Source organism: Cladophialophora psammophila (assembly GCF_000585535.1).
Source record: "Cladophialophora psammophila CBS 110553 chromosome Unknown aczJe-supercont1.23, whole genome shotgun sequence".
NCBI classification, from domain to species: Eukaryota; Fungi; Ascomycota; class Eurotiomycetes; order Chaetothyriales; family Herpotrichiellaceae; genus Cladophialophora; species Cladophialophora psammophila.
This window is the reverse complement of record NW_006912944.1, coordinates 4795-22842: the sequence shown is the minus strand read 5'-3', so window position 1 is coordinate 22842 and position 18048 is coordinate 4795. Positions and strand designations below refer to the sequence as shown.

The window sequence follows — 18048 nt, the reverse complement described above, 5'->3', positions numbered from 1 at the left end:
CGTATTCGTAGTTATCTCGTTCGATCGAATCTTTAATATTTGCTATTACTAATATTGATTATACGTAGATTATATAGTCTCCTTTCATTCGTAGAAGAGACATCGGGGTTAGCCGAATATCTTTTACGTAATCTAACCGTCGGCTTAGAGTATCTACTCTATCGTTTTCTTTATCTTTAACGTAGTAGATCTTAAAATTATACGGGGCTATAGTTTCCGCCTATCGCACTTATCTTCTATTAAGTACTTTAGTTATATTCTAATAAAGAAGATTTTTGTGATCTAAATAGATCTTTACTAAGTATTTTAGTTCTTCTAAATATACTCTCTAATGTCTTAGTGCTTTCACTATTACGAGCAATTCTTTATCGTAAATATCGTAGTGAAGCTCTAGTTCTATTATTTTTCTAGAAAAATAAATAACTAGTCTAATTTTTCCGTTCTATTCTTTCTATATTAGAACTACGATTATCGCGCCGTCTAATGCGTCGGTTTTAAGGAAAGTCTATTACTCCGGGTCGAAGATCGTAAGAATCGGGGCCTTAGTAAAGACTTTCTTAAGTTTCTTAATTGCCTACTTAGTTTCTTCTATCAGAGTAAAGGTCGCGACTCCTTTCTTTATTAGATTTATTAAAGATGCGGTGATTCGCGAATAGTTCCGTATAAACTTTCGATAGAAATTAACGAATTCTAGGAACGATTATAGTTCCTTTAGCGTAGTCGGTTCTAACTATTCTAGTACGTTTTTAATATAGTCGAGATTTATCTTAAGTTTCTCTTTAATAACTATATATCTTAGAAATTTAACGTTATCTTTATAGAATTCACACTTTTTAAGTTTAACCGGTAGTTAATATTTCTAAAGGGCCTCTAGTACCTTCGTAACGTATTCTATATATTCTTCGTAGGTCTTAAAGTAAATTAAGATATTATCTAAGTAAGCGATACAAAAAATATTTAAATATTTTCTTAACGCGTTGTTAATAAGTATTTAAAACGTCGCTAGTGCGTTAGTGAACCCGAATAATATTACACAGTACTCGAATAGTCCGTATCGAGTTCTAAAGGCTATTTTCCATTCTTCGCCTTTCTTTATACGTATACGGTAGTACGCGTCTTGAATATTTAGTATTATAAAGTATTACGCTCTCTTAAGCCGGTCTTAAAGCTTATTAATTCTTAGTAACGAATAGATATTCTTAATAGTAATGTCGTTTAGCTTCCGATAATCCATATATAATCGAAGCTTTTCGTCTTTCTTTAGAACGAATAGAATAAAGTATTCTACTTCTAACTCTAATAATCTAATATAGTCTTTCGCTAAATATTCTTTAAGATACTTTCTTAAGGCTCTTTACTCGGTTTCCGACAACGAGTATAATAGTTTAAATATAAGATATTTTCCTTCTTAAAGTCGTATTTTATAGTTCTATAATTTATATTTCGATAGGGCCTCGATTTCTACTTTCTTTTCGAATATAGACTTTAGTCTTTCGTATTCCGGTGAGTATTCCGTTATAGCATTAGTAAACACGCGTACTAGTCGTACCTAAATAACCTTTTTAGTGTGTTTCTAAGCTAAGCTCAGCTTAGGCTCCTAGAGTTTCGCGGTGTAATCGTAATTATCGAACCGTATCTAGGTTCCGGCTTAGTTAATAATCGAATTATAGTATTTTAACTAAGATATGCTCAGTACTATATCGTATTTTATATCTATAATGTCGAGGTCTAATTCTTCTTAATATTCGTTAATCGTTAATCATATTAATCGTAACTTATACGTAAGTTCGAATATAATGATGCCGTCGAATTCTATAATTATATCGGATCTCGGTCTTTTAGTCTTTCATTGTAGTAACTTCTCCGCTATTCTAGTATATACTAAATTCTTAGTGTATCCGAAGTCGATTAGAATACTAATCTCTTAGTCTTTTAATATATCTCCGAGAAATATAGATCTAGCGTTAGACCTCATGGCTATATTTAGCTCGAGTCGTTAGTTCTTTCTTTTCTCTCTAGTTCTAACTAATCGTACGTTATCTCCGTTGACTTTTTATCGTTAGCGTCTTTTAGGGATATATTTCCGGTGGTATAGATGTCTCTAGTTCTACTACCGTTCTAATTTTTTTTTTAGTGAAGATAATTTATTTTTCTATCTTTTAAATCGAATACTTCGTAGTTATAGATTATATATCGTTTCATTAATTCTTTATAAATCTACTATACTTCTACGATAGTTATATTTAGTTTCTCTAGCTATAGATAGTCGAGATACTATGTATATAAATAAGGAATTAGTCGTAGAGAATAGACGTAAATCATTCTATAAGAAAATAGTTCTTAAATACTAATATTAGATAGAGTTTTCACGAGTCGAGAAACTTTAACTTCTCGTTCTCGGTAGATTCTTAAGATCGCTTATATCTTTATCTCTACTTTAGCTAATATTCGATCTATCGTTAATCGAGCTTATATCTCTTCCTTAGATATTTAAATAATCGCTACGATTTCTCTTAGATCGTCTTCTATAAGGGCCCGTAATCGGGTTTCTTCTACTAAGGCCATCTTTACTTCTCTTATTAATTTCTAAGTTTATTAGATTCTTACTCTAATTCTTTTTATTACTTCTTAGAGAATTTATTTTAATTCTTTTTATATAAAAGATTCTAGTTCTTTCTTATACTAGGTCTTCGGTTCTTCACTAAGGTCTAAGTCGAAGTTATATTACGAATTAGTTATATTATATTTCCTTAGTACTTCCGAATCTACTTTCGATATATGAACGTTTAAGATGTTCGGGTCGCCTCCTTAGTGAGTATAAATGAAGTTCGAATAACTTCTTTTCTATAGGTATTCATCGTTCTAGTAGACTCTTATACTAAAGATTATTTCGATTTTAGAAGAGAGATTCCCTAGTTCGTATATAGTATGGCTATGTTCTGGTAATGTTAAAGTATAGTAGAGGTCTAAATATATTCTTCTTACTTAATATTTAGTTCGGATATATATACGCGTGGATATAATCGCTGTTAATATCGCTTTCCCACTGTCGATACTTTCTCCGACTACTACTATTTCTTCTTCTATTATATTAGCTTTAGGAGTGATCGTCGCTATTTCCTTAGTTTTAGATTTCTTTTCGGCAGCTATAATCTACTTTTTCTTATCTTTATAGTCTTTCGCGTAATAGCCTAGCTTACCGTAACTATAATAAGCCGTTTCTTTTCCTTTTCTAAGATCGATTTTTTCTTTTCTATTTTCTTTATTATTATTACGTCTTTTTTACGCTTAGTCTAGATCTATAAATTATAGCCCGTAATAGAGTTCGCGCCTTTTCTAGATATTAGCTCGTTAAGCTCTTATCGTATAGGTTTTTCGAGTAATATTAGAGCGCTTATACTAATAATATTCTTTAATATCGTTATCTTTCTTAATAGCCGTAGCTATTCATTTCTCTAGTAGTTTCTTCTCTAAATATCGAAGTTCTTACTTAATTTTCGGCTTTAATTCTTCTTAAAAGATAAAGATAGTAATATTATCTTACTAGCTAAGCTTCGTATTTAGCGTTCTAAACTTAGTTATATATTCTTAAATAGACTTAGTTTATCGAAGACTCACTATTTTCTTTTAAGTTTTCTTTTCTTCGTCTTTCGCCTCGAATACTAGTTTCACTATTTCCTTAAATTCCGTAAACGTAGCGAAGAGGTTAATAGTCTCGTTCTCTCTATTATTCGCTTCATTCTTAATATAGTTCTTAACGAAGAGTCTAAGCTAAGCCTCGGTATCATCTTCGAAGTAACTTCCTATAAAGAGTATTTTCTATAAGTCATTTTAGAAGTTAGTGAGGTTCATTAGGATATATAAATTCGTATGGTGAATAAAGAGTATAAGTTTAGATTCCACGCCGTTAAAAGGCTTAGATAAGTTACTAATCTTTCCCTTAGTTACTGGTGCTGGCGCGGCGGTAGTTGTTACCGTCCTTAAGATGCTCGGTGTTAACCTCGGGGTACTAGTAGTAGTAGATATAGTGTCGTTAAGGGATAGTCGTACTGTGCGTCGTATTAGTTCGTTAATGAGCGAGATAAGTCGGTCGGGTCTTCCTTAGCTACTCATAGGGATCGTTCTCTACAATAAGGGTAGTAGCTAAAGTATTAAGGTTTCTATCGGGGCCTAACTAGATTAGGGTTTCTAGTAATAATTCTAATAGTATGAACTGGTTGGGAAGAACGTAAGATATGAGAAGTCACTTATCACTAAGAACTATAGTCTAATAGTTAATATAAGTTAGCTACGAAGAGAGTATAAGCTATTTAGGGGGGAAAACGAGGGTATATATAATGCTTATACTCTATGCGCTCTGTGCGCTTTACGCGCTCTGCTGGCAGAGCCCACAGGGCCGACAGAGCTAACAGGGTATATTACGTGGTTCAGCCTTGTTCCCTTGTAGATCCTTCCATCTGTCTAATGAGTGTCTTAAGCCGCGCCTTCGCAGCCCGTGACCGGTCTCTTCCAAGGCTGTGTCTAATAGCTATCTTCTAAAATAATCTTTCTAGAATAAAACGATATATTAGATCTATAATATTCGTTATATAAATATTTATTAAGACCTCGATCTTAGCGATACTAATTATAAAATCTTTAATTATTTCTATAAATTTTTCTCGGTCGCTATTAAAGTCTACGACGTCGTAAATAAACTTAGCTTTTCGTATATATTAAGATAGTTCTATTTCTTTAACTAGGGCGAGAGTCATTAAGTTAATCTCGACTTTAATATTTAGTAGGGAGTCTTTATATCTATCTCTTATCTTAATAAATAAGTAAAGACACTTACTATAGTATAGCTTTAAACGAATCGAGCGATTCACTAATAAATTTATTTACACCGTACTAACTTTAGTAGTAGATTTTTCTTTCGCTTACGTAAGTCTTACGTCGCTATCTCTCGAGGTATAGCCTTAATGAACGAACTCTTACTTATCTTCGTCGTAATACTAATATTTACGGAAGAACTACTTATTTCGAATCTCTTTTATTAATAGTAAGTTCTTCATTCGAATTAAGACTTCTTAATTTAATAGATAGTTTACAATCTTTCCGGTACTATTTAGATCTTATAATAATATCTTTCGAAGAGATCTAGGCCTAAATGGTCCGTACGTAGTCTCTTTTATAATCTAAGAACGTAATAATATTTAACGAGGCTAAAAAGACTTTAATAAATCTCTTATTACGATATTTTAGAAGATTAGATTACGTAACCGCTTATTTTATATATTATATAGAGAAATTCTCGGCTTTTAATTAGTTAAGCTAATCGAATTCGACGAATTATCTACGATTCCGTTATATATAATTTCTTCATTAGATCTTATTCGTCGCGTTATATATCGTCTTAATTCTTTTATAGAAGATTCGTAAACTTTAATTCGAGAATATTTCGCTTACGTATATTCGTCTTATTAAGAAGCTAAGCGCTTTCTTAAGATATCTACGTAAGCTTTACTCTAGAGTTAGTCTATACGAATTTCTTTTAGATCTATAGTATTCGAGATATAGAAATTATCTTCGAAGTTATTTAGAGTAGCGTAATTAGATCTCGATTCGACTACGTAAATAATACTTAATTTCGCTACTAGTAACGTAAAATTAGAGTCTCGTATACTATAAAATTATTCGAACGTAACTCTCGAATTCTTATTAATCTCTCGCGTAACTTATTTTAATCTTTCTATCTTTATCTCTCTTATAAGAATTAATAAAGTAAATAAAGAGCGATCTTAATCTCGGAACTTTCTAAGAGCGATTCTATATTTTAGATTAAGATATAACGCTTCTATAGCTTTTTAGTATACTTACTAAGAGTTATCTCGTAGTATATATTCTAACTAATTATAGAGAAAGTAATTTTCTTTAGAATTACTTAAGTTCGAACTCCGTTAACTAAATTACTCATCGTAGTACTACGGCTTTTCTTCGAATTAAACCGAACGATTCTAGAATTACTAACCGCGCGAGAACTAAATCGCTTTCTAAGAAACGCTCTTTAATATCTTAATTAGTTAAGTTAAAAAGTCTAGAGTAATAGCGTCTTATATTTAGATCGGTAGTATTAGTGCTCTCATTAAATAAGTTAATTTCTTCACTAATTAATTATTACTCTTAGAGATAAAAGGTCGATTTATTAACGATAAAGTATTTTTATTGAACTTCGTTTTACTATTCGTACGATCGTTACGACGATATTATTCTTACGATTCTTTTTTTTGAACGGCTAAGAGTCGAGTCTTCCTTTCGTACGCTAGTTCTTAAAACTTTTCGTTAAGTACTTTTTACGTAAACTTCTTATTTTTATTAATATTCTATAGCTCTTTTATCTAATTTTAATATTTTTAAAAGTTTAAATTCTTCGGCTTTCGATTCATTAAATTCTATTTCTTTTAAATCTTATCTATATAAGTCTTTAATAATTTAAATAAAAGAAGACGATAGTAAGTATAGTTAGTCTCGGCTTCGGTTTTAATTAAGTAAATTATAATCTTACGGAATTAACGAAGATATAGCTCTAGGCTTTAAGATTTCTTTCGTCGGTACTTCGCGAGTATCTAAAGATATTAAATACTTATTATTCGCTATACTTTATCTCGATCTTTATATTTATTTAAGATCTTCTCTTTAAACTTTTTCTAATTTATTACGTTATACTTAACGAGCTCTTTATAGCGTTCTTTCTCTACTTTAAATATAAAGCGAATAGATCTATGAATATATTCTTCGTTTAATATAATTTAATTATATTTATATAGCTCTTTAAACTCCTCGAAGAAAGAGATAGCGTTCTTTCTATTAAAGTATAAAAGATTATTACTTTTATTTAAGCTTTAAGATATTTCTCTTATTAATATTATAGTAAAAGAAATATATAACGATTATATCGTCGAATTCGGCGTCGATAGATTTTATAAGCTAATACTTAATATCGTAGAAGACTCTAGCTTTTTTTTATTATTTAATTCTTCCGTAAACGATATTTTTCTAATATTAAATCGTTCTTACTTCTTCTCTTATAATCGAAATAATATAAATCTTAATAACGAAACTAAAAGATTTAAATATTTTATTATTTTTATTATTTTTATTAATATTTTTAGTTATTTCTCTTTTTTCTCTCTTTATCTCTTTATTAACTTTCTCGTTAAGCTTTTTTCTCGTCTTTACTAATAATTTCTATTAAAATTCTAGATTTACTTCTCGATTAGTAGCGCTCTAACTTCGCTTATTTTAGTGAGTTTAGTCTAATCGCTTATTTTCACTATTTCTCGAGTAAATCCGCGTTCTTCGACTTCTTCTAAGCTTCTTAAGTTCGGAGTTTTTAGAGTTAAACGTATTTCTACGTTTCTAGGAGATACTTCTCTCTTAGTTCTTTTAGGTAATCTAAATAATCGTTAAGTCGTTAGTTTTCACCCTATATAGTGGTAGTAAATATACATAGCTAGTAATCTTAAAAGACACCCCGAATAGCGGTCTCTATAAATAGCCAGCGCAAATCGCTCCGTACAGCGAAATAGACTTACTTAGCTAGTAATTTAAATGGTATACTCTACGCAGCGGTTCTATATATATAGCTAGTTTCTCTAGATTTAGTTAGATAAATAAATAAATAGATAGATAATTCTTTAGTTCTATTAGTTCAGTAAGTAGTTTATTTTAGTCGTTCATCGTAATCTTCTCTCACCGCTCGTAGAGAGATACTCATCCGTAAGTATTCGTCGAAGATCTTATTAGTGGCACTACTAAACTAGAGAGAGACTACTAGCTATAGACGTTAACTCATACGGCGGTGGGCTAGTCTCTTCACAGCACGCACACTTAACTAAAGAAAGTTCTCCCATTCATAACTTAATTAATTATTCTATGAATGATAGTTCCCGAGGACTATATAAGAAGAACCTTAGTTTAGCGTCGACGCCTCAGCTAATTATAAAGCTATTCCTCACTTTAAACTTCTTCCATTATAATATAGATCTAGGAGATTCGTGCTATATTGAATATATAGATATATCGTAATATACTTAATATGTCAATATATCTTTTCTTATTATATTGCTAAGCCTCGGTAGGTCTAATATATTATATTTTCGGTTATTCTACCTTATTTTCTCTTCTCTTAAGTTCTTAGCCTCCTTCAGTGATTAGTTCGTAATAATACGAGACTAAATATTTATTACGAATTCGGCTAAACATCGGAAGGACGAATGTCTAATATAATTAGGCTACTAACTAAGAGATGCGACTTAAGGAGTATATCCTTATTACTAGTGTAATGGAAGAAGTTTAAAGTGAGGGATAGCTTTATGATTAGCTAGGGCGTCGACGCTAGACTAAGATTCTTCTTATATAGTCCTCGGGGACTATTATTCATAGAATAATTAATTAAGTTACGAACGGGGGAACTTCCTTTGGTTGAGTGTGCGTACTGTGAAGAGGCTATCCCACCGCCGTACGAGTTGATGCCCATAGCTAGTAGCCTCGCCTTAGTTCACTAGTACACTCTTCGTATAGAAGGCGTACTCTTTTCTCTCTTATACTTTAAGTCGTATATAGTATCGACTATATACTATAGAGATATCTTAAATATACGCTTATCGTTAGATTCTATTTACTTACTAAGGAATCTCTAATAATATTGTAATAAGACAATATCGGTAAATTTTCCCGCGCGATCCTAAGAGCCCTAGGCTACCCTAGGCTATTAAGGTAAGTCTGCGTCTTACGCAGCCCATGAGACCGCTGGGCTCGCTAAGCTACTCTAAGAGAGCTTATAGGCTACTCTAAGAGAGCCCTAGGCTAATATAATAATTTATAACTTTACGAATATATAATTGTACTAGTCGTTTAAACTAATACTAACTAAGATTACTATATTATACTAAAATTAAAGTAGATATATATAAAATATAAGATTTCGAACTAAATCTTAAATTATTAGCTTAATAGCGTTAGTATTTACTAAGATAAAGACTTAGCGAGTTATTTACTTTTAGTATAAACCTTATTTCTAAAATAGGAAAGACCTTTTTAAATTTAATAATATTATATAATAAGTATATTATAAAAGTTACTAAAAATAGATAGTCTATAAGAGCTTATAGCCTAGATATAAGAGCTGTGAGTAACTATGGGCTCCCTGGGCTCCCTAGGTATATAAGAATACTGTGAGTCGCGGGAAAAATTACTAATGTAGTGAATTATTCGCTTTTAGTGTAAATCTTATTTTCGAAATAGAAAAGATCTTTTTAAATTTAATAATATTATATAATAAGTATATTATAAAAGTTACTAAAAATAAATAATCTATAAAGGCTTATAACTTAGATATTATAATAAGGCGAGGTGGCTATACTATAATAGACTATACTAGGCTAATAGAGCGGTAGTAGAGAGAAAAAGTTATCTAGTTATATATTGAACTGGGGCGAGGCTACTAACCATGGGCATTAACTCGTACGGCGGTGGGATAGTCTCTTCACAGCACATACACTCAACCAAAGGAAGTTCTCCCGTTCGTAACTTAATTGATTATTCTATGAATGATAGTCCCCCGAGGACTATATAAGAAGAACCCTAGTCTAGTGTCGACGCCCCAGCTAATCATAAAGCTATTCACCACTTTAAACTTCTCCCATTACAATATCAAACCTAAATGGGCTGGTAGAGAAGGGGGGTGCGGAACAGTTTATAGTGCTGGCAGTGTGCCATTCATTACAGTTTGAGCAGAGTATCATAAATTCTATGGCTTTTGGCGCCGTCTACCTAATTCCTGAGTGTTTTCATCAGTCCTGCCCTGTTCCTCGATGCCGCCGCTGTGCTAGGCGTTCGTTGCTCTAGCCGCTACCTCTCTGGGTGGTGTTGGTGGTGGTGTTGTCTTGTCAGCGTCAACCAGAAACGCGTTCTCGATTCCCGATCTGCTGGACAGGCCTCTGTGCGTTGTTGCACGTGCACGCCGAACCTTGAAGTGCTCTATTACAGTATAAGAGCTGTGAGCGGCTATGAGCGACTGTGGGCTCCCTAGGCTCCCTGGGTATACAAGAATACCGTGAGTCGCGGGAAAAATTGCTGATAAAGGTGGCTATACTGTGATGAGCTATACTGAGCTAGTAGAGCGGTGACAGAGAGAAAAAGTTGTCTAGTAACATATCAAACCTAAATGGGCTGGCAGGGAGGGGGGTGCGGAATAGTTTACAGTGCTAGCAGTGTACTATTTATTATAGTTTAAGTAGAGTATTACGAATTTAATGGTTTTAAGGCCGTTAATCTATTTCTAAGTATTTTATTAGTTCTATCCTATTCCTCGATGCTACCGCGGTGCTAGGTGTTTATAGCCCTAGCCACCGCCCCTCTGGATGGTGTTGGTGATGTTTTATCAGTATTAACCAGAAACGCGTTCTCGATTCTCGATCTGCTGGACAGGTCTCTATGCGTTGTTGTACGTGCACGCCGAACCCTGAAGTGCTCTATTACAATACTATAGGAGTATCTTATTTATACGCTTATCGCTAGATTTTATTTACTTACTAAGAAATCTTTAACACTTTTATAGAAGATAAGTACGTCTATAGTTCTAAGGCGAGGGCTATAAGGTAGTTTCTCTAATAAGCCGCCTTTCTTATCGAAAGTACTAGCTTTCTTATTCTTCGTAGTCTCTCTTAAAGAGTCTTTCGAAGTCATCACAACGGGAACTAAGTAATAAGTTTCCTATAGAATATTAGCCTAGAATATAAAACGTAAAGGGCATCTCACTATATCTTCTCGCCGAGGAGGCCAAGTAGAAACGAGATAACTCGAATACACAGTGCACTTTCCCTTTCGATGGATAGCACGAAAATCGTCAGGGCGAATAGGTGCACCTGAGCGAAATCACGCCCTTCATCGACGCAGCCAACAGACAATACTTCGTCGCTAAATCCGAGCACGATGGCAAAATTCATGCTCGAACCTGATACCCCTAATTAATGCTCAGTTCACACAAGCAAGGAATCTACCTTATCGGCTAAGGCACCGCACACTATTCGCAGTTTATTCGAGATTTGGATTAAAGCATTGGTTACACCTGCTCCTATACTACCTGGATAGACAAGATACCGCTCACAGCGCCAATACGAGCTAGGCCCCTTTCCCCTTCAGCCCCCCTGGTGGCCTCTTGCACATTTCCGTCTGATGCTTCCAGGTCATGACCGTCATGACCTCTACACAACGCTTGACAGCATTCTCAGTCCGTTCTCTCCAGCTTCAGCCTCCACGCCTTGGGTTCGACGCCCACAACCTTCCCGCTCGCATCCTCGGTGACCACGAAATAGTCAATCGACTCCCACCCATACTCGATCCGATCAATCACCAACCAAGTCTGGCAACTTCCATGCGGGAAGAACAGCTGCGCATCAACCGCCGCGGCATCCTCCGCCGTGCCAACCGTATACACGGCGCGCCATGCCGACGACCCGTTTCCGGCCTGCAAGTTCGTCGGATACAGCCTGATGGTCGTGGGCACGTCCGCAGCGCCGTTCAACGCGGAATACCCCTCGGCGACGTCGACGCCGTTGGCCGAGAAATTCGACACCAGCACGCCAAAGTCGTCGACCGACAGCTCTAGACTCGAGTTGGGACGCGCGCTGTACGTCCCCGCCAGCTTCGCCGACGCCTCGCTCTTGCCGATCTGGTCGACGACGGGGATGATCGCCTGGACGAGCTGCGAGAATATCCCGAGACCGACCGTCTCGTCGCTGTCCGGCCCGGCGAAGTTCATCGCGATCACCAGATCAAAGTCCGGCACGAGGGCCAGAATCGCAGAGTAATCCCCCACGTCGCCCAACTTCGCGTAGAAGTCGATGATCCGCCCGTCCGCGGTGAGGTTGGGGCCTCGCACAATCTCCCACGATGCACCCACCGCCATGCCAATCGACGACGTGAACGTCATGGGTTTCATCCATTTGCGTGTCTGAGCCGAGTCGAGCAGCGTGTTGGACAGGATGGCCTTGCCAAAGGATAGTATGTCGTTGTTGCTTGCGTATGCGCCGCCGTCACTGCCCGTCATGTCAATGGCGTGTCCTTCCCGCTAGCCTCAAACTATATGGAATGTTCTTACCTGCTGAGAAACCCAAGGGATGTTCCCCACCAGTTCGACTCTGCTGGAATGAACCCCAGATTGCTGGCTGGAGCATCGACCCCGGTTGTACGGTTCATGCCTGCTTTTCGGGCGATGTTCTGCTCAAGGTAGTCTGCCCACGTCTGTCCGCTCACGTTCTCTATGATCCGACCGAGCACGGCGTAGCCGATATTCGAGTACACCGGGGTGGTGAACGGGCGGTAAATCGGAGGTTTGGAGCCGATGTGGTTGAGAAAGTCTGGCGAAACAAGTCAGCGTCAGAGCTGCAAATGCGGCGGCCGCGGCCAACTCACCGTCCAACGAGCATGCTGCTTGTCCAGGCATTTCACCGCAAGGAGGCGGCTGCTGGGACTGGGACAATTGTGGGAGTCCCATTGTCTGGGCCATCCCCGGAATGTATTCAATCGGGCCGCCGGCGACTGATAGTCCATGTCAGCTTCTCGTCCGCAATCACAGGCGCCGCAGTCCACGTACGATCCACGGGCACCCCGCCCAGGTGAGTCAGAAGTGCTTCTACCGTGACCGTGTTCCAGTCCACGGCGGTCAAGCTGTTGTTGGAACCCGAAATCCCGGCAAGTTTGGGGACGTATTTGGTGACGGGGTCGGCAAGATTGATCTTGCCTTCCAACTGGAGGATCCCGAGCGCCGTAAACACCTTGGTCACGCTGCCGACACGATACACGGTGTTGCCGTCGACCTTGTGCGCGCCGCTGGCGTTGAACTCCTGCGGCGTATAGTGGAAGTTCAAGAGCGGTCCAGCCTCATGGACGCTCCTCATCCCGACCGAGACGGCGGTTTGGTTGAGCGAGGAGCTCACGTTCAGCAGCTGCGCGTTGACCTGGGCGACAAGCTGTTGAAACATCGGGTTCTGGCTCAATCCGGTCGGAGCGGGAAGGATCGGTCCCAGCGGAGGACATTGGGCAAGAAGAAGCGAGCTGTGCAAAAACAAGCAAACGAGCGTCCGGTGCCACGGCATCGCCATAGTGTGTAGAATAGTAAAGATATGATATGAAAGGAGTACCCACGACCGAGAGAATCATGGCTCGTCGTTTCACGGATTAGGTGTCTGCTTTATATTCACTTACCTTGAACCATTTGACATTTGGAGGAGGACACGGCTAGGTTAGCGTGAGTTTTGTCATTTCACAAAGATGGTAGCCTGGGTAGAAAGAGGCTTAGCAAGGCGGGACTGTGACTACATGTGTGCTCAGGCATCAAGCAGCCTCAGAGACAGTCGAAGAGGCTCCGCTGCTATAGTGGCGGTCTGGAATGGGGCACGAGTCCGAGACACAAGCCACGTCGGACACGCATCGTGGCTCGCCCTTGCCTTGGCACTGGGCCTTAACTCGTAATCAGTCGGTTCGGTGCTTGTGCGGAAGCTTAGCTCTCTCTAGGAATGGGATGGTTTCGAATCGGTAGAGACATGAATAATAGTGTGGGGCCGGCTCGGTTGTCGGACTGTTGACCCAATGCGGGATGGACAGGCAAGGCTGCGAAATGATCTGCTAGACATCGCCATGGTCCCTTGTGGAGCTGCCACTGTCCTTTTGTGGCATGGAACAAGCATCAGTCGGGCCCACTTCATTTTGGCAGGTCGAGATTCTTTCGCCGCCCCTCAGCGAGCTAGGCCACCGCTAACTCTGCTGATTCAGTCTGCTGGAGCCAGTGGTTGCCTGAAAGACGTGTTGAGAGCAATCCCAGAGCACGAAAATACCACCGGTACGACCGTTGTTGCTGGATGCGCGTAATTTACGATCCACAGACTCTACTGCTCGTCGCACCAAGTCGACGTTGGCGAATGAGGGAACCTTGAGTGGATGCTGTAATGCACTCCGCAATACCTTATTTGCTATCATGCAGTCTACCATTCCGAGGAGGACAGAATAATCCAGGCGAGAAGCCCGCTATGCGACTGCCGGCCTCCTCACCCGTCCACCACCAAGGTCTCTTTCATCGCCAGCCACTTATGCTCTGAATGTTCCTGGTAGAGAACATATGTTGCGTCGACCATGGTCTTGCCCTCGACAACGTAGTTTACTTCGCACAAGACCTCATGGAAGCGAGGCGGTCCCCGGAAATCAGCTCCAATGTGTGCGTTGCTTGTGGGTATGAACTCAGCTCGCCCTTCCTCGAGTTCCATCACGCGTGAAACGACAGTGATGTTCTCTCCTCTGTGCCAAAGACCTTCCTTCTCTCGACAGAGGCGCATCAATTCCACTAGTCTCCTCCGGACCGCTGGCTGTCTGCACCTCAGTGCGCAAAGGTAGAGCGTGCCTAGGAAGCAGCTCTCAAAGGAAAAGTTGGTCGTTTGATTGGCCGCAGACAGTTGACGCAGACCTATTTCGGCAGCTTCTGCAACCGCTTCAAATTCCGGCAGGTACGCGTCGTAACAGTCTTGTGACAACTCCAAGCTTGCTTCGGTATAGATCCTCGTCTTCAGAAAGTGGCCGTAGAGGATGAGCGCGGGGAGAGATAATTCCGGAGGCCCCGACTGGAGTGCTGTTTGCAGCTCCACAAATTTCTCATTCCAGATCTGCAGGCTCGACGCGAGTAGATCTCTCTCCTGGCGTAACTCCTCGATCGGTATGCAGGTCCTCGAAGCCCACAGCTCGATCAGCGTCTCGGCAGAACGCCGTCTCAAACGCAGAAGCGCTGTCATAATATCATATAGAGAGCTTCGTGCGCGCTCTAATTGACTGGGAAGCGGCTCTTGTGTACTCTTGAGAGCAGAGTACTGGGTTGATAGTGGCCAATGCACCGGCTGGCCGAAGGAAGCTGATAACGTTCGCAGGCGAGCAAAGAGATTCAAAAGTCCCGGTTCAATGTCGCCGGTGCGCACATCGAGTGATTGTCGGAAATATTCAACAAGCATCGCACAGCCCTTGTCGATCAGCGCAATGGCATTGCGATCGTTCTTTCGGTAATACTCGATACAGATGAACAAGGCACACGACGCAAGAGCCGCATTCAACGGGACCGGGTCTTCGACCCTCGCAGACCGATTTGCGAACGACGCTATGGCTTTGTTGTACGATCTCAAGGCTTGGACACAGCGAGAACAGGAGCAGATAGATATGTGACTGTTGCTCCCGTCGGCGCCATGTCGGAAAAGATTGCCGAGACAGAAAACGCCATTGCGCACAGCCGCGTCGGCGTGGGAGATCTGAATGATAAGTTTTTGCCATAGGCCGACGTCGAAGGGTCCACCGAGTGTGGATGATATCCGCTGAGTATAGAGGCGGTAGGCTTGCCATTCATCTTGTGTGGCCGTAAACGCTGACAGCAAAGAGGCAGAGCTGTTAACTTGTGGAACGACCCCTACTCGACTCATAATGCTCCTTGCCCCATCTACCAGCAGGAACTGGTAGCCTTCACAAATCCTGCCGGCCTTCAAGCATCTCTGGCAGTGTGGTCTTTCTTCTCCGCATTTGACCCTCCTTTGACGGCATGTCAGGCATGCTGTACGAGACTTAGGCCCATGTCTTCCTGTAGTGCTAGCCATAATAAGGGAGAAATACTTGTCGGAAGGAAGCAAGAAACTGCCTGTCGGACTTCTGCATCGACTTGGGTAAGGACTAATAAAGACTCGAGCAATGGCGGGCTGTGGGAGGCCTGACAGCGGTGTTCTTTTTACGCGACATCAACGAGGCCCAACGGCCCCAGCTGCCGACGGCGGCATATATTGAGGCCGGGGGACACTTGAAACGGCAACGCAGAGCTTGTTTGGAATCCAATTTACCTGGTTTGGTAATCCTTTCTAGGAACAATGTGATCAGGCTCCTTCTTCATCGATCTGCATGCCCACACAGCCAAGCTAGGCATGAACAAGGTAAGGGTGGTAACATTCATTATGCTCTTAATGCCGTTCTTGATTTTGCGGAGCCATCAGTCGGGGGACGCGTCTCCTATGGCCGCGGAGGTCCTAAATTGTTAAGGTTCCTACCGGGGCCTAACTAGGTTAGGGTTCCTAGTAACAATCCTAATAGTATGAACTGGTTGTGAATTACGCAAGGTATGAACAGTCACTTATCACTAAGAACTATAAGTTCAATAGTTAACATGAGTTGGCTACGAAGGGAGTGTAAGCTATCTAGGGGTAATGAGGGTGTATATATAATGCTCATACTCTATGCGCTCTATGCGCTCTGTACGCTCTATTGACAGGGCCAGTAGGGCCAGCAGAGCCAACAGGGCATATTACGTGACTTAGCCTTATTCTTCTGTGGATCCTTTCATGTGTCCAATGAGTGTAGCGAGCCGTGCCTTCGCGGCTCGTGACCTACCTCCTCTAAGGCTGTGTCTAACATGAATACCCTTGTAGCCTAGATTGACGGTCCTCGAGGTAGACGAGCCTTAGGACAGATGGGCTAGAACTGTTAAACTAAAAAGGTTGGGAAGTCACGTAATCCAGCCTAGCCACTTAATACTATCTATATAGTCTACCGTAGTCCCCGTACTGAATAACGCGGGATAACCTTTTGATCATTCAACAGGGACACGCCCACGCTATAGAATACTGGTCCTAGTAAATTTTCCTACTCGAGATTTTGTCCTAACATTATATTGTAACAAGGCAAGGTGGCTGTGCTGTGATGGGCTGTGCTGGGCTGGTAGAGCGGTGGCAAGGTGAAAAAGTTGTCTAGTCACATATCAAACCTAAATGGGCTGGTAGAGAGGAGGTGCGGAATAGTTTACAGTGCTGGCAGTGTACCATTCATTTTTTACAGATTGAGCAGAGTATTATGAATTCCATAGCTTTTGGTGCCGTCTACCTAAATCCTAAGAGTATTTTATCAATTCTATCCTGTTCCTCGATGCTGCCGCTATGCTAGGTGTTCGTAGCCCTAGCCGCTGTCTCTCTGGGTGGTGTTAATGGTGTTGTTATTAGTATTAACTAGAAACGCGTTCTCGATTTCCGATCTACTGGATAGGTCTCTATGCGTTGTTATACGTGTACGTTAAACCCTAAAGTGCTCTATTATAGTTGGCGATCGCGGAAAGATGATCTATTCATCGAAGATTCGAGCTCTTTACGATAATATCTTAATAAGATACTATATTAAGAATTATTAAAATTGATATTAAAGAGTAAAGAATACGACTAAATAAGAGTTCGAGATTAACGACTAAAATTTACGTAGGCATCGATTTAACTCTAAAAGACGATAAGGCTACTTATAGAGATAGAGTTCGCTAATTATTTAGGAAATCTTTTCTACGAAAGAGTTTAGAACCGAAATATTGAGAAGAATTTAAGATAAATAACTCTTTTAAGAAGTAGATTAATTAGTCGCGAATAGAATACTATAGTGAAGATATTTCCGAAGAGAAGATATCTAATTAGTAGAACGAGACGTTATAATATTATAACGTATAAAGTCTAACGCGGAACTCGAAGAGAAAGAAGACTATCTCTCTAAGGTCTAGAAGTTCTTCTAGATGAGCCGTCGAAAAAGTATACTTATCGAAGAACTAAGACATAAGAAGTAAGAAGATAAATACGCGGAATAACGAAGAAAAGAAGTAGAGAGACACGGAATACGAATAAGTTTTGAGATAAAGGAATGTTTTAATAGAGAATTCGGTATAGAGCTATAATAGTAATTCTAGACTATTACGGTTAGATAGATAAAGAAGATATTATCGACGACTAGCTATTGCTACGTTAAATATAGTTCTCTTAGCTAATTAGTGTTCGAGATGCGAACTTAGTCGACGCTATAGAGGTTACTCGCGTGACATTAGAGCTAATTAGAAAGGTCGATCCTCTCGTATACGGAGATCACTTATAGATCGAGAAGGTTGCGAACTAAGCATTAAAGAACGAGATCTATTCGATTATTGAATTAAGTTCCGAGAAGAAGGCGCCTTACTAGGAGCGTAAC

At 39.9% G+C, this 18048-nt stretch overlaps 2 protein-coding genes across 2 annotated transcripts; both read right to left on the bottom strand.

Moving 5' to 3' along the window:
• Window positions 1-11269: 11269 nt before the first annotated feature.
• A1O5_10999 (uncharacterized protein) lies at window positions 11270-13145 on the bottom strand (the record flags this gene model as incomplete). Its single annotated transcript, XM_007751572.1, has 4 exons — window positions 11270-12080; window positions 12143-12401; window positions 12457-12582; window positions 12638-13145. 4 exons carry the CDS (start codon window positions 13143-13145, stop codon window positions 11270-11272), a joined length of 1704 nt encoding a protein of 567 aa, XP_007749762.1.
• A 942-nt stretch (window positions 13146-14087) lies between these two features.
• On the bottom strand, window positions 14088-15494 carry A1O5_10998 (uncharacterized protein; the record flags this gene model as incomplete). The annotated part of the gene is made up of 1 exon (XM_007751571.1): window positions 14088-15494. The coding sequence occupies one exon, from the start codon at window positions 15492-15494 to the stop codon at window positions 14088-14090; it is 1407 nt and encodes a 468-aa protein (XP_007749761.1).
• Between the last annotated feature and the right edge of the window lie 2554 nt (window positions 15495-18048).